The sequence below is a fragment of the Centruroides vittatus genome, unplaced genomic scaffold, assembly GCF_030686945.1.
Source record: "Centruroides vittatus isolate TY-2023 unplaced genomic scaffold, ASM3068694v2 scaffold_712, whole genome shotgun sequence".
NCBI lineage: Eukaryota > Metazoa > Arthropoda > Arachnida > Scorpiones > Buthidae > Centruroides > Centruroides vittatus.
This window is the reverse complement of record NW_027122715.1, coordinates 147,629-164,409: the sequence shown is the minus strand read 5'-3', so window position 1 is coordinate 164,409 and position 16,781 is coordinate 147,629. Positions and strand designations below refer to the sequence as shown.

At 29.4% G+C, this 16,781-nt stretch overlaps 1 protein-coding gene across 1 annotated transcript in view; it reads right to left on the bottom strand.

Annotated features, from left to right (window-relative positions):
* Positions 1 to 8,408: 8,408 nt before the first annotated feature.
* Positions 8,409 to 16,781, bottom strand: part of LOC136989609 (ATP-binding cassette sub-family C member 10) — a 59,772-nt gene continuing 51,399 nt past the window's right edge. The window contains 3 exon segments of the mRNA XM_067287827.1: positions 8,409 to 8,760; positions 11,531 to 11,774; positions 15,051 to 15,304. Of these exon segments, the coding sequence (XP_067143928.1) occupies positions 8,509 to 8,760; positions 11,531 to 11,774; positions 15,051 to 15,304 (750 nt within the window). The 3' untranslated portion in view covers positions 8,409 to 8,508.

The following is a 16,781-nucleotide window of genomic DNA, read 5'->3' as shown; positions in this document are numbered from 1 at the left end:
ATACCCATTCTGCCAATTTTGATGTCTACACTTTCTTAACTTTTCCATGATGTCAGCTGAAGATCATCAGGTCTGGGTCTACTTCATACAGAATGCTTTGACATCAATGTAGATTCTTGGCCCCAGACTATCTTTTGTTCTGAATCTGACTCCCACATGTGGTATGTTGTACTGATTGTGACACTTCATATTTGAGAAACATGGGGAAAATTCAAAATAAAGTGTGCAATTCTAAGATGGCATCAATTCCAAGATGCACTCCACTTGTATTTGGGATAAATAAAAGTGTCTTAGAATCAAAGATATACAGTAAATGAAAATTTTTTAAAAGTTAAAAAATTTTTGACACAACTCTTACAAATATCAAGTACATGTATTGTTTTTCAAAATATTTTTCTTATTAATATATTGTCAAAAATATTTGAGATATTTAGCTTTTTACTTTCTCAAAACAAAAACCATATTTTTGTTTTTAAATATATAATAAACATTATTATGTTGGGTTTAGTGAGTTATACTCAGTTGACACCAGTTGCTGTGTACTGTCGGACCAGAGTCAAGGCATATCAACCAAACAAAACAAAAGTAAATAAGCGTGTCAGTATGTATTTAGGAATTTCCTAACAATATGACATGTATTCAATATAGTGACCTTCTGAAGTGTGATGAATGTGTTTGTATTTAATTGTAATGTGCCCAGGCTTTTATGTAGTGTATGTGGTATGACACCTGTAGAGGAGAGAATGATAGGTACAAAAGTACTCTATCCATCGTCCACAAATGCCTTATCTCCTAGGAGAGTTCTGTGTACTTGCTGATTTTTTCAGTGCATGTGTTTTGTGTTTGGAATAGATGTCTATAATGTATGTGATTTTATTGTGTTTGTCAATGAGTGTGATGTCTAGTCTGTTGTGGTAAATTGTTTTATCTATGATTATGGCTCTGTCATAATAAATTGTGTGTCCAATACTTTGTGGAATGCATTTGTAGTATGATTCATGAATGTCTAATAATTTGTGTTTATTTGCAAGCTCTTGGTGTATTATATTTGCTACTTGATTACATCTGTGTAAGTAATGTCTGTGCCAAGAACTTGCAACCAGAAGTGATGTGTTGTATGTTTCTGGCATGATGTGACATTTTCTGCATTTGTCATTTGTAAGTATTGTATCTTTGAGTATGTTTTCTGTAGTTTTTAGTATTTATAACCTGATCTGATTCTGTATGGCAATCATGAACCCTTCTGTCTCCCCAAAGAGGCATCCCTAAGCTAACCAGTTGTTTGATGGAGTTTTGTCTACAAAATCCTGGGCCATGTTGTAGGGATGTCTGCCATAGAGTGCCTTTTGAGCCCAGGATTACCATATATCCCGGCGGATAAGATGATAGTTGAAAAAAGGCCCCGAAAATCCGGGGTCATCTTATAGGACAGATACAAAAAATTAGATTAAAATTTATATAAATTAAAACCATTATAAAAAAACGGACAAACCGTAATTATTTACTAATAGAGAGTAGGGCATGTCCACAAAATAGAATAGCCCATACAATGTTTTTGTGAATAGACAAGGTCATTACCCGAATGCCGAATCAGTGCGAATGCTTGCAACAATCGGAAGGCAGTGATGCCAGATGCAAGAAAATAAATTTCTTCATTTGAAAAATTATGTATTCCATTTATAATTTCACATACATTATACAGTATTATTATTCAGATGATGATCACTGATCTAAACTAAATTCATAGGCCATTGATAGTTTGGGGTCATCTTATAGGGCAGACACATGCTAAAACTATGAAACTTCGACGAAAATTTATACCTCGTCTTATGTGAAGGTCATCTTATCCGCCGAGATATACGGTACTTAATGGTGTCTATGCTTTTTATACATTGTGTCGTATCCATATGATGTGAGTGTAAGTTTAATGGTGTGTTATTTGAGTCTGCTAGAGTTATTACTTTATGTAACTGTGATGTTTCTTGTTTTTTGTAGAAAAACTCTCACAGTGTTTGGATTTGTTTGTAGTGAAGGTTTACTATGTCAATCAGGCCATGTCCTCCATCTTTACGTGGAAAGGTTAATCTTTCTATGGCTGATTTAGGATGAAGTTGTTTATGCTTATTAAGTGTTGTTCTTGTTTTCCTTTGGAGTTGATCAAGATCTATGTGAGTCTAATGTATAACTCCAAAAGAATATGTGAGTACTGGGGATGACATACGTGTTTATTGCTGTAAGTGTGTGTTTTGCATTTAACTGTATTCCGAGAATAGTGTTTAACCTACCTTGGTATTCTTTAATTAATCTTTGCTTTATTTGTGCATGTTCTGTTAGTTTGGCCTTTTGGAATCCTAAATACCCGTAGAACTCGCCCTCTTCCACGGATTCAATAACATCTCCATTTCCAAGTGCAAATTCTTTCCTCAGGACTCCTTTTTCTATGCAAAGTGTTTTGCATTTGTCTAGGCCAAATTCCATTTGCATGTCCTTGGTCCTTGAATGTATGATATGTAAGAGTTGATAAAGTTGTTTTTGTGTGGATACAAAGTTTTATGTTGTCCATGTACATGAGATGTGACAGTGTAAACCGTGTTGTTTTTTCATGTCAGATATTGTAATCATGTTGCGTGTTGTTTAACATGTTTGATTTATTAATATTATTGTTATTGGGTAGAGCTTACCTAAGCTCTAGGATCAAGGAAGAAAGAGAGGAGGAGATGAAAAAAAGATTTAAATGGTGAAACAAACACTATATATAATAATGTATTTTCAAGCACATTCATTACTTGTGGATTATCTGTATTTGAAAAAAACAATTTAAAATAGGGATATACATGTAAGGCAAACATTTTAGTGCGTATGTACTAAAGTATGGTATATAAAATTAGTTTTGTTATGTTGAATTTTTAACTTGAAAACTAAATGAAATAAAAGCAGTAAATAATAAATATATCAAACGACCTGAAGCCCAATATTATATATATATAGATACATAACCAAATGATCACCTTAAATAATCAGGCTGTAATCATTAAATAGTGGATTTATAGCCTGATTATTTAAGGCAATCATTTGGTTATGTGTAAATAATAAATATTCAGTGTGTTCTTATCTTTATTTTTGGCACAAAATAATAATATAAATTAGTTGGGAATTAAAATCATATGTTTTTGTTACATTACATCATTGTCATCTTGTGTAAAAAACTAATTTTAAGTATTTTAAAAATAGTTTTTATGAAAAATTTTTGATGTAATCTGAAAATAATATCAGTTTTAATCAGAATATACCGTATTTTACGGACTATAAGACGCATTTTTTTCTTCGAAAAATTGCCTCCAAAATTCAGGTGCGTCTTATAGTCCGTAGCATCTTATATGTATTTTATATGTATTTTTTTTTTTTTAAATGCTTAAAAATCAAAGTGCGTCTTATAGTCTGTAGCGTCTTATAGTCCGTAAAATACGGTAATTAATAATTTTTGTGATAATGACAATTTATTAATAATATAGTTTTAAAAAAACTTAAATTTATTATATAAAATGCAATGAATTGTTTAAAATTAAATTTGAATTAACTGCATTAATAAGAAACAAAAGTAAAAGTTGAAAAGAAATTCACTCTAATATAAAATATTTACAAACCTAAATACCTTTATACATTTTTATAAAAGTTACCAAAAGAACAGAAACCAAAATGTTTTCTACCTTTAAAGATGTTTTATATAAGGAGCTGTTCAATACACCAGCAAAAATTTGCCCTTTTCTGTTTGCCCTCTCCCCCATTATCACCAGTTATCAAAAATCAAAAGTATTTTGATCATATTTTGTAAACTTATCAACTTTACTATAGAGTATAAATAGCTGTAATAAATTTTCTTAGCTTGATGAGTTTCAGTAAAATGAATAATAATACAACAAATGCAAAACAGTGAATACATTAACACTTCTACTTTATGATAAACAGGAGGAATATATTATTGCAGACAGAATATTTTTTTTTAATTAAAAGCTATTGGATTTACATTCTTTGTTGTTAAGCAATATTTCTTACATTTAAAGTAATGCCAATTTATGTTATCAATATTAGTATCATCATTTAGCCTGTTAGGTTTGCTTGTCAAAATCTAATTTTAATACAAAATTATTTTAATGAATGATATTTAATCTTTCCTTCTTAAATTGAAAGTATGAGTCACTCATTAAGTAAATTTGACAATATCTACAAGACAAAGGTATGAAGTGGTATCAGAAAGTTCTCAGACTGAAGCTGGTATTACTGTACCATTAAATGAAAGTGCACATGCTTGTGAAGGTCATTTCTTCCAAATCTGTTGATTCATTATGCCTAGTGACATTATGGTGCGAACACATGTTCAGTCATTGTGTGTAGTTTTGTAAAGTAGTGCGAAGATCATTCTGCAATCGATACAAACAGATTCAAGCAGCACACACCATTAAGTTTTACGTGAAGCTCAGGAAATCTCCTACAAGAGACTCTCAAAATGTTTCATCAGGCTTTTGGTGAACATTTGTTATGTCAAACACAAGTTTTTGAGTAGCATGCATGTTTTGTGGCTGGACAAGTGTTGGTTCAAGATGTTTCGTTCTGTTCTGGGTGGCCAACCACCACCACCAGAACAGAAGAAAGTCAAAAAAAAATTGACATTTTCCAAAATTGACCAACTGATCCATGAAGACTATTGCAGTTATGGAGCTTGCCAGGAGATTCTCACAGAGAATCTGAACATGCATCACATTGCTGCATAGTTTGTGCTCTGGTCCCTTGATAGGTGAACAAAAGCAGTGATGCCATGACATATGCATTGAGCTTTGTGAAATGAACAATGATGATTTGACTTTCCTATTAAGGTTCATTACAGTTAATGAAACACAGATTTATGGCTATGATCCTGAAACAAAACAACAGTCATTGCAATGGAATTACTGTTGTTTTGTTTCAGGATCATAGCTATAAACCTGTGTTTTATCAGTAGTCACCACAATCAAAAAAAGGCACAGCAAGTCAGAAATGAAATGCATGCTCATGGTTTTTTTGACATTAGTTCCAAGAATTTGTTCCTCCTGGCATGACAGTCAATTCTGACTTTTTTTGCAATGTTTTGATGCACTTAAGAGAAAATGTGAAATGAAAAAAACCAGAACTGTGCTGCAACAATAATTGGCTGTTGCATTACAACAATGCACCCTCTCAAACCACTCTGAAGATGATGCAGTTTTTGGCAGAAAACAGGATAATGGTTGTTTCATACTTTCCCTATTCACCTGATTTAGCCCACTGTGACTTGTGTTAGGACAGTGTTTCCCAACCTTTTTTGTGCTATGCCCCACCTAAGCCTTTCTAAAATTCTTATGCCCCCCCAACATATATGTTGAACTCTTTTGGAAAGTCTCTCATTGTCGTGTTCATTGATGTTTTTTCTTGCACTTAATTGCCACACTGTTTTATCATAACCACGATAAAACCCAATCCTTTCATCAAAGTCTCTTGCACTTTCCAGTCATTGCCAAACGCGGCCTGGAACACCACAACTCACGTCTGCCCACCTCGAGGTCTGGGCAAAGAATGTTCTTTCTCCTCTTTCACCTGCCTCAGGGCCTCGTTCATCTCTTTGTTCTCAGTGGTTCTCAGAATTGTTAATCCCACCCCAAGGGAAAAGGGTTATAAAGGAAAGTTCTAAAAAATTAAAACTAACTTAAATCAATATTTACAATAAATATGGCGTACAGCGGCTATACAGCTAACTTAAACTCTGGACGAGTTTCAAATTGCCCCCCTTAACAATCAAATTGCCCCCCTGTGGGGCGTGGGCCCCACGTTGGGAAACACTGTGTTAGGAGGAATCAAAGTTGAAAGGGCACTGCTTCGAGACCATCAATGAAATCCGAGAGAATTGCAAATGGTATTAAATAGTTTACAGGAAGAAGACATCTGTAGTGTCCGAGTCATGAAAGAAGCACTGGGATTGCTGTATATGCTCCCAAGGGGACTATTTTGAAGGGAATGACAAATTATAACATCATTATCCTGTAAATCCTTATAGGCTTAGTCCAGGAACTTTCTGATACCTTGTAAATGACAAAAATACTTAGTGAAATTACCCTTTGATACAGCTTTCAATAAATAGTTTCATGAATTGACTTTCTTATATGATATTTGCATTGCTAAAGTAGTTATTTGCATTTTGTTTGATATGATGTGAAGTATGGAATATATTACTTGTTCTGTAACAATGTATAATTTGTTTATTTAATGAATTAAAAATTAATTTTGAATAATTATCCAAATTTATAATTTTGAGATTTTTTATGAGGATTTAATAGCATTTCAACAATTTTTTCTACATTATCAGATTTGTAACTATAAGAAACCAAAAATTTGAAAACAAAAGAACAATATTTCTCAACTGCAGAATGCATATTTAATGTATAAATTTGTAAAAAAAATGGAACAACATTTTCTTTTTATTTTTTTTTTACATTCTGAAGAAGATTAAATTATGAAAAAATTGTATAAAATTTTACTACAAATGAAATAATATTTTTTTGTTACTTAAAAATTTATTTTTGTATTTCAGAGAATTGTATGCATAGTACTTAATTATTATTATTTTTTTTAAATATGATGTTTCAAAAGTTTGAGAAATATTAAAAAGTTTATATAAATTATATTTTGTTAAAATTAATTTAGTTTTTTAAATAAATTACTACCTAGTTAACTACTATATACAAATTAATTTTTCTTTAGAAAAATATCATTCTCAATACAATTCCTACAAATTTGTTCAAAAATCTTTTTGAGGATAATATATACCGTATTTTATGGACTATAAGATGCACCTGAATTTTGGAGGCAAATTTTCAAAGAAAAAAGTGTGTCTTATAGTCCGTAAAATACGGTATTCAATGATGATAACGAAATGAAAGATAATATGATGAATTTAGCCTCTGTAATCCAAATTATTATTGGTAGACCAATCTCACAGCAATCTCATTGGCAAATTGATTTTATTTCGTAAAGACTACATCATATGCATTTCAGGCTGGCCTAATGTTTTCCAGCCCCTCTTCAGTGCTAAAAACAGTGTTGTTTACAGAATTGAATGTAATTGTCATAATCCGTGTACATATATAGGAGAAACCGGGCGTGTGTTAGAAATTACGAGTCAAAGAACATGAAGCAGCCATTCTGGCTTAAGTATAATAATTCTCCGTGGTTTAACCACACTAATAGTAATAATTGTAATATTAATAGAAACAATATAAAAATTTTGCATATTAAAAAAGACATATAAAAGGAAATTTAAGGAACATATCGAAATAAGAAAACAAAAAGATAATAATTTAATTAATCAGTCGAAAGGGATAGAAATTAATTATAGCTAGTATAATCTGATAGATGGCGCTGGGATAAAATAAATTGATAAGTATTATGACATCATCACATGATTACTGTTGTAAACGTGTTGAATGAAGTATACTGGTGCTAATAATGTCTTAAATTTGTGGTGTAATTTATGCTTTGGGAATATCTATACAATTGTTTGTCAGCTTATTTAGTAATTGGAAGTTTTAGTGTGTTTATTATGTGTGGTGGAAACAGTTTTTTAAACTTGTAAGTATAAGTGTTGTTTACAATATTACTTATATTAGCCATATATTAATAAGTTATGTAAAAAAAGGGAAAATTGTAATTTTAGGATACTTGTAAATGTTGAGGACGGTTTACCCTCCCCATCCATGGAAATATTGTTATAATTCCCACCAATGTTTATTGTAAGTTTCTTCCCGACGTTTGTAAATTTGCGGTAGTTATACATTGCATGTTGTGTTTTAGTTAAACATTTTACTTTTTATGTCTGTAAACAACACTGTTTTTAGCACTGAAGAGGGGCTGGAAAACATTAGGCCAGCCCGAAATGCATATGATGTAGTCTTTACAAAATAAAATCAATTTGCCAAGTGAGATTGGTCTACCAATAATAATTTGGATTAGAGGCTAAATTCGTCATATTATCTACATATACAGCAAACCATTTATATATATATATTGAAATGAAAGATACTTATATAAATCAACCTGAAGTTGGTCTTTTGTCTCAGAATTAGAATTTATTCTAAAAATAAAAAATTATTTGTTAAAACTTATTATAAAGAGAAAATTATATTATATTCTTAATTGAAGAGGTTTCAGAATGATTTATATAATTAACTTTTGAGGAAGAAAGGGAGAATTTTGATACAACTTTTTTCAAAGTGAAGTATTTTGATGAATGAACATTATAAGGATGATGATTATGTAATTTGCATATTTCATTTATAAGTAATTTTCATCTTGAATGTCAAGTATTGGGGAAGTTTCATAAGAATTTACCAATATTTAAAATATTTCAATTTATTATTATTTTATTTTAGAAAAAATTGTTTTTATTTTTATTATAATTTATTACCAATTGAGTAAGTTTTAAACAATTCAATAAATCTTATACTAAAAATTATTGCTATTTACAGCTAATTGTGAAAAATATGAATTAGGATTTTCTAAAAGTATGGTTGGATTATCAAACTCCACAATTTTACCATCTTTCATCACAATAACACGATTACATTTTCTTACAGTTTCTATTCGATGTGCGATTGTTAATATCGTTGTCTGTGCAAATGCTGATTTTATTGTTTTCTGAATAAGGGAGTCAGTATCATAATCAATATTAGATGTTGCTTCATCTAAACAAAGGACCTGGAAAAAAAATTTAATTATATGATTTCACATAATTTATTATAATAAAAGTACTATTCTATAAGGTAAAAGAAAAGAATCAATTATAATAGAAATCTATGTACTTTTATATAATCTCTCTATTCACCGGAACTTGTAATAATAAAAGAAACCCTTCTAACCTTTTTAACCCGGTGTGGTTCTATTTTTAGAATCGCTTTGTTCTATTTACAGATTAGCAAACGTTTTCACAGCCCCTCCTGGGCTCTTCTTCAGGCTTTGTCGAATAGGCCGTTAACATTCGAAAATATTCAATTTAAATTTCTTTCCGGAATATTAGCACGTGCGGCAGCTGGATATTTGTACTGCGCATGCTCAGTACAAATATCCAGCTGCCGCACGTGCTAATATTCCGGAAAGAAATTTAAATTGAATATTTTCGAATGTTAACGGCCTATTCGACAAAGCCTGAAGAAGAGCCCAGGAGGGGCTGTGAAAACGTTTGCTAATCTGTAAATAGAACAAAGCGATTCTAAAAATAGAACCACACCGGGTTAAAAAGGTTAGAAGGGTTTCTTTTATTATGTACTTTTAATTGTGATATTATATTCAATTGATAGGATAATGGAATGGTTTACCAAATATTAATGATTTCACTACTTTACCCAACAATTGATCTTTATATCTGGCTGATAAATATAGCAGTAAAATTAATCTTGCTATTTTAATAGAGTTATTGATGTAAAGCAGATGAAAATTTATAAGGTTTTATATTAACAAAGAATTATTTTGTTATAAATTAAAAATACTTAAAATAATGTTTTGTTAATTTTCATACTATATAAATACTGCCAAATAAAAATTATATTGAAAATATGGAAATATTTTAAAATTTGTTTCAAAATCAATTTTAAGGAAACTTATTCTTTATACGAATAAGGATTCTTACTTGATGTACAGAATAATGAATTTGAATATGTGATATGATATGCTGAATTATGAAAGGTATCTCAAAATAAACTACTAATGACCCTCAACAGAGTGTTTCCATGTAAAATCAAATTTGTGTAAATCAAGACTAATATTTATATAAAAAATGGAGGAACAGGTTTCAAAGTTCTGTTTTTTAATAACTATTACAAAATAAACAAAAGTGAAATTTTACTCTGCATCTTCTCTTGTTGATGAATAAACAATTCTACTCTTTTTTTTTTTTAGTTTAAAATCTTATGTCACTTATGTTGATGGTCTTGTTTCAATAACATTTACCATTGAAACTAGTTTTTATTTCTGCTTAATTTTTTTTACAGATTTCTTTATATTTAATGCACCTTTGAGACACCAAGAATATGTTAGCTGAATGGTGAAACAAATGCATCATCATCAAGCCTAAAGTATTTTCATTGATAAATTAATGTTAATTTTGAAATAAAATACTGAAAAACATTTTATATTCAATATTTATTAAATTACCATGTTAAACTGAATAATTCTATCATGTAAAACCAAAATTGAGCATTTTCAGCACCATGTAGAACTTTGAGTAGGTGTATAGATTGCATTTTTTTCTGTCATTTAAAATAATATATATGTAGATGTCGAAGTTGTTAAGAAATTATAGATGAGTTTCTTTAAAATTTCCATATTCACACTATTCTTAATTTAAGTCTAATTTGAATATAATAAATTTGAAATATGAATACTTTGATTAAGAATTAAATAACTTCTGAACTATCAATTCTGGACTCTGATCCACACGTACTGTTAGAGCTTCTGCACATATTGTTAAAGACCTCAAACTTTCTGACAGTGACACTGAACTCTCTCCATTTTACCTTGGTGCATCTAATCACTCTGATATTCAGTCCATTTTTACCCAATCACTTCAGCAACTTCAGCTCACCCAGGTGACACTTAGTAAGGCATTATACAGGAATAAATATATAATATATATATATATCTATATATCCCATGCATGGGTGTCCAGTCATCATTATTGTTGGAAAAGTGATGATGTCTAATTTTAATGCAACTCTTTTATTATGGTAATGTCCTCACATCACCTGATTTTATTTTAAAAATTTATTTGATAACAATTTTTCAGGAAAACATACTCTTCCACTCTATGAAACAGTGATTGGCTGCTGAGTATATCTACAATGCTTAATAAACCTTTCTTTGTTAACTTGTTGAGAGCAGTCACTTTCAAAAAAGGCACAATGGAAAAATTAATGTAAGGAATCATAGACCAGCCACTGCTTAGGCCAAGGTCATTTACATCTGACAAATATGAGAAACTCAAAAATACAAAAATGAGAATATTTATCACGAAAATATTTTTAATTATTTTGAATAAATGAAAAAAAAAATTGTTATTTATCAATTGGAGGTCAAACTGTATATTACTGTAAATGAACAAAGATATTTATGTAATAAAATTATAATGAAGAATACAAAAAAAATGTTTACGTTATAAACTATGTATTTTTAAATTATGGTATCACCACCAGAGGATGTTTTTAAAACCAATTTACATTTTTTCTACAGAAGCAAACTCTCAAATAAAAGATCATTTCTGTGGGTGAAGATTTGTTTTCCCCCTTTATTTTTTGGGTTGTCAATGGTGACTAAAATGTTGGATTGTGAAAATGTTATTTTGTACTCTTTGTTATAATTTTACTATGTAAATTACTGTAGGCAATTTTTAATGAGAAAAAATTAATATTAATATTAATTTATATTATTATTTAGTTTTATATACAATATAGCAAATAAATATTTTAAAACTTACCTTTGTTTTACATAAAATTGCTCGAGCTAAACATAAAAGTTGTTTTTGTCCAGAACTAAATATTTGACCTCCTTCACCAATGGAAATATTCAAACCTCCTAATCTTTTAATCTCCTCTTCCATGTGGCAATGATGTAATGCTCTCCATAACTCAGTTTCTGAAAAGCATTCTTTTGGATCTAAATTCTCTTTTACAGAAGCGTTGAATAGAAATGGATCTTGAGGTATTATAGATAAATGAGATCTAAAATTTACATTTTATTATTATTATTATTATTACTGTACATTAATGATATATATAAAAATTAATTTTTATAATTTAACACAAAACAAAAATTTTATACATATGTTACTGTGAAAGACCAAAATTAGAGAATGTCGAGATTCTTTGTTGAATGTCGACACATACGACAGCCCATTGGTGAAAGACCAAATATTTAGTGATATTATTAATGTTACGTTATGTTAGTATAGGTTTAGGCTAGGTTTAGGTTTGTTTTAGGTTGGGTTAGGTTAGGTTAGTTTATGTTATGTTATGTAAAAAATGTACTTCAGACAAGCAGCTGCAACTAATTCGAGAAATGGAAGGGAAGGCTATACATGCTGTAATTGCAAAAAAAAATTGTTCTGCGACTAAATGCTAGGAACAATATTTTTATTCAACATTCACATCAGTGCATGCTGAATGTCCATGTAAGTGAGTCTAAATAATGATATTTAGAAAATATTTCGTACATGCATGAAACGACTGTGTGAATGCCAACATTCACCGGAGAATGTTGACATTCACAGGATTTTGGTCTTTCACAGTAACATATTTATATATTTGTCAATATTTAAAATCATTTATAACAAAATTATTAAAATTTATTAATAGTCTGTACATACAGAATTGTTAGAGATTTTAAATTGTGTAAATGTTTTCATCATTTGTAATGATAAAGCAAAGAACACTTATACATTTTTTAATACAAGTTAAAACTAAGTGAAATTTATGAATTGATGGGAACAAACAGGTTAATTAATATAGAATATAATTAATAATTTAATATTAAAATTTAAATTAATTAAAACAGTAATTAAGTAACTGGAATGATGAATTCAAAGTATGCATCTCAGCAATGTATCAATGTCACAAAAGCTAGAATTATGCATTTAATTGGGTTAATTAAGTTGGTGTAATATTAGAATGTAGAGTATGATCTACAAGATAGCAATTCAAACCATCATCTGATGTTGCCTTATACAATTTTTGACATTTGAAAAAAACCAAACTGAAAATCTAAAATCAGTTATCAGACATAAATTTATATAAATTAATCAACTAATCATACACAGTTTGTGTGATTGATATGCTGTACTTTCTTTACCAGCATTTTAAATTATTTATTAATTAGTATAGTAAAAAAAAAACCAAATTAAAAATTCTACATTATATTTACTTTGATTAGCTGCCATTCCTATAGATATTAACACATTATATGCATAATTCAAAATTTTATTACTATCCACAAATAATTCAATAAAAAGTAAATTGCATTATGCATTATAAATAATATTTGTTTTACACACTGTTTGTCCAGAAAGTTCTGTGACTATATTTCTAAAAAAAGGAAAAGTAAATAAATATCAATTATGGTAGCTGTTTTTTTTTCTGTTCTGTAAATGTATGTCTCTTTAATCCAAATTAAAAATTAATTTCGGTAGACTATCCACACAGCTTTCATTTTGAAAACTGTGTGGATAGTCTACCGAAATTAATTTTTAATTCAGATTAAAGAGAGATACATTTACAGAACAGAAAAGTAAATAGAAAGATTTCTCATCTTTATGATGTTTTATATCAGTATTTCTCAATTTGTGTGCTGTCACATACAAGTGTTCTGAAAGTACTTCAGGTGTGTTGCAGAAATACTAAATATTTTTTATAAGTTTGAATAAGCTCTTTCTTAAACTTTCATTTATCTTTTATCTTTTTACCACCGGCTGACCAAAGGAGAAAGGAGGTATTCATTAAAATGATTGTTGCAAAATTTGCAGCATCAGCAAACTATTGACAAATGTTGCATGCATCTATGTGTATGCTGGCATAACAACTCTTTAGAGCTTCTATAAACATTGCAGCTGACCAGTTTAAAGACTGATACTAATTCTTTACACATTGATTCAAATTGTCTCTTTTATTATTTTTATAGTATCATTGTAAATATAAACATCTTAACTACCCAATACATTGCAATAACACACCTCCAATTGCTATACAGCCCAAAGATATACAGCAATTAGAGGTGTATTATTGTTGTAAAATTGTGCATTTTTGTCTTGATAAGTTTAACTTTAGTATCAAAATTTTTTAAAATCAATTGTAATTTATTTTAAATTTTAAACATGATTGTGGCAATTTTAAACATTTTTATTTTAAAAAGTATGATATGTTGCAGAAATCTTATTAAATTCAAAGTGTGTTGCTAATCCAAAAAGGTTGGAAAAAACACTGTTCTATATAGTTGCCCCTGTCTCAATGTATAGTATCACTGACAACGTTCACACAATCACTGAAAGCTGCTTGAAAATTCTTTTGTAATCATCTTCAATTCTTGAATCATATTGCCTTGAATGTCTTCTAAATCATCATATGGTTTATTGTATCTTGAGCTGTGAAAAGAGGAAAAATTATATGGTGCAATGTCTGGTGAATATGGTGGGTGAATGAGCATGAGGACTTGTTTCCAAGCTAAAAACTGCTGCACAATTTCAGTTGAATGAACCGGAGCATTGTTGTGAAACAGAAAAAAAAAATCTTTCACTTTCCATCTTTCAGGGAGAACATACCAAATCTTGTTTAAAGACATTTCAGCACACCCAGGTGGAAACAGGAAGGCACAGTGGTGCCTGCTGGGAGCAGGAGGTCCAATATGCACATCCCTCAATCTTGTGGCATGCATCCTACTCTTACATCATCATCAAGTGATTACCTTTTTGAAATTATTTGTACACTCAAAACACTTTTGAATGAGATTAACAGCTGTCGCTTGGTAAAACAATTTCAATAGCTGTTTTACCAAGTTTCCAATTCCATCACGAATTTTTTGACAAGAAAAATAAAAAAAAATTTTTTTTACTAGAACATAATAGAAAAAAGACTGACAACAGCATTATGAAATAATATATTTCAAGATTACTCAGCAATCAGGTACCTAACACTACTTGTCTCTAATAAAAAAAAAAATCAGTCCCAGAACTTTCTGTTTAGATAGTTTATGCAGTAAAGACAGTTTAAACAATTACTTCTTAAATACCAAGTACTTCTTATCAATTTCTTAATTTGCTTAAACTTTTTAGTTTTGTTAACATATAATTAAAATATTAAGTTGAGTAATTTGAAATAATTTAATTACTTAATATTAAATACTTTTAATTAATTAATTTAAATATTTATTGAATAAATTATTTAATTGTGTCAATGTAAATATATAGCAATATTTTTTTATTTACGCAAGAAATGTATTGTTTTATATACCTAAGATCTTTCAAACTCAGAAATGCAGTATTCACTCCATCAATATAAATTTCACCTTCATCAATTTCAATTAAACGAAACAATGCTTGAAGTAAACTTGATTTTCCAGAACCAGTCCTGCCCACTATTCCTAAATTTTCTCCAGGGAGTGTTTCAAATGATACATTTTTAAGTACATATGGCAAGTTCCTGCGATACTGTAAGGATACATTACTGAAAGATATAACACCATGTGTAGGCCATCCAAATGGTACCTAAAAGAATATTTATAAATGAACTTTGAAATATCTAAGTCAAAATTTTATTTTTTACATATTTAATTCAAAGATAAAATTAATATTACTGTTAAAAAAATTTATATGAGAAAAATGATAGTAATCTTTTTATAATATAAAATAAAATTTATTTAAAATTGATAATTAAACATCACCCACAAAATATGTTTTACTTTAACATCATGACTAAACCTATGTAGTTAAAGTAACCATCATTTAAACATACACAGTCTGTTTCTGACATATTCAAGATACATTCCAGGTTATTTTCCATAAAACAAATTTAAAATAACTCAGATATGACTAAAAATACTACTACTACTGCATGTTCTTGATAAGCTAAAATTAAAAGATCATATTATATCCACAGAATAAAGAAACAAAAATACTTATATATCTTAAAAATATTAGAAACCTTATCTGGAGACAGAGTGGCACATAAGTATGTGTGAAAATGATCAAACATTTTTAATGTTTTCTAATTATTTTAATTTTATCTAAAACTACATAGAGAGTATCTTTATGATTATGCTTGAAAATTTATGCATATCCAAATTTATAATAGTTAACAAATAAACACTCACTAAACCCGATAACATTAAGCCAATACATCACCAACTGCCATAAATAATCGGGCTAACTTTTGGATATATATGATTAATAATTAGAAATAAATTTGGCACTTGAGGTAGGCGTTAGGCACCATCTCTTATTAAAATTAATAATTATAATAATTTAAATAAGCCCGATTATATACGGCAGTTGGTGATGTATTGGTATAATAGTTAACCCTCCTGCCACAAGGTGGAATATTAGGATACATGTCACAAGGCCGTGTCGTATATGGCACTTAGCTAAAAAACTGTTTTTCCCCTTATAAATCAGGTTCGTTTGGTTTAAATAAATATACGTTAAAGAAAATATGTATATTTACAAAACTTACAAGATTGTGTTTAATTAGGAACAAACTTTTTTTTTTATTTACAAAATTACACCTACAATGCCTAAATAGGGGCTAGTTACCCTTAAATGGATGTCCCGGAAGGCATTATTCCCCTCGATATGGCCATCATAAACGCATACAACTACTTTTACACGACAATTACGTCACACTTTACCACGGGGTGATATAGGCTAGGAGCTCATGTCCAACTAGCTTCTACAAGACAAGACATTATCCCGCGTGTCTAGCCGAACAATTCCATTATTTTCATCTTAATGCTAATTATCTTATCTTTAATCTTAATGCTTTTATCTTTATGGTAATCAGTCTTTCATGTTAATTTCTTATTGCTTTTAGTATTTAACGCTATATTAATTCTCTATAAAATGTGTTTTTGGTATGTACTTTGTAGTGTCTAGAACAAATTAATTGGATTTACATTGATTCATATGGAAATAATTGCCTCAGTTTTCGTCGGTTTCGGATTTTGCCGATTGTTTTTGGACAGATTAA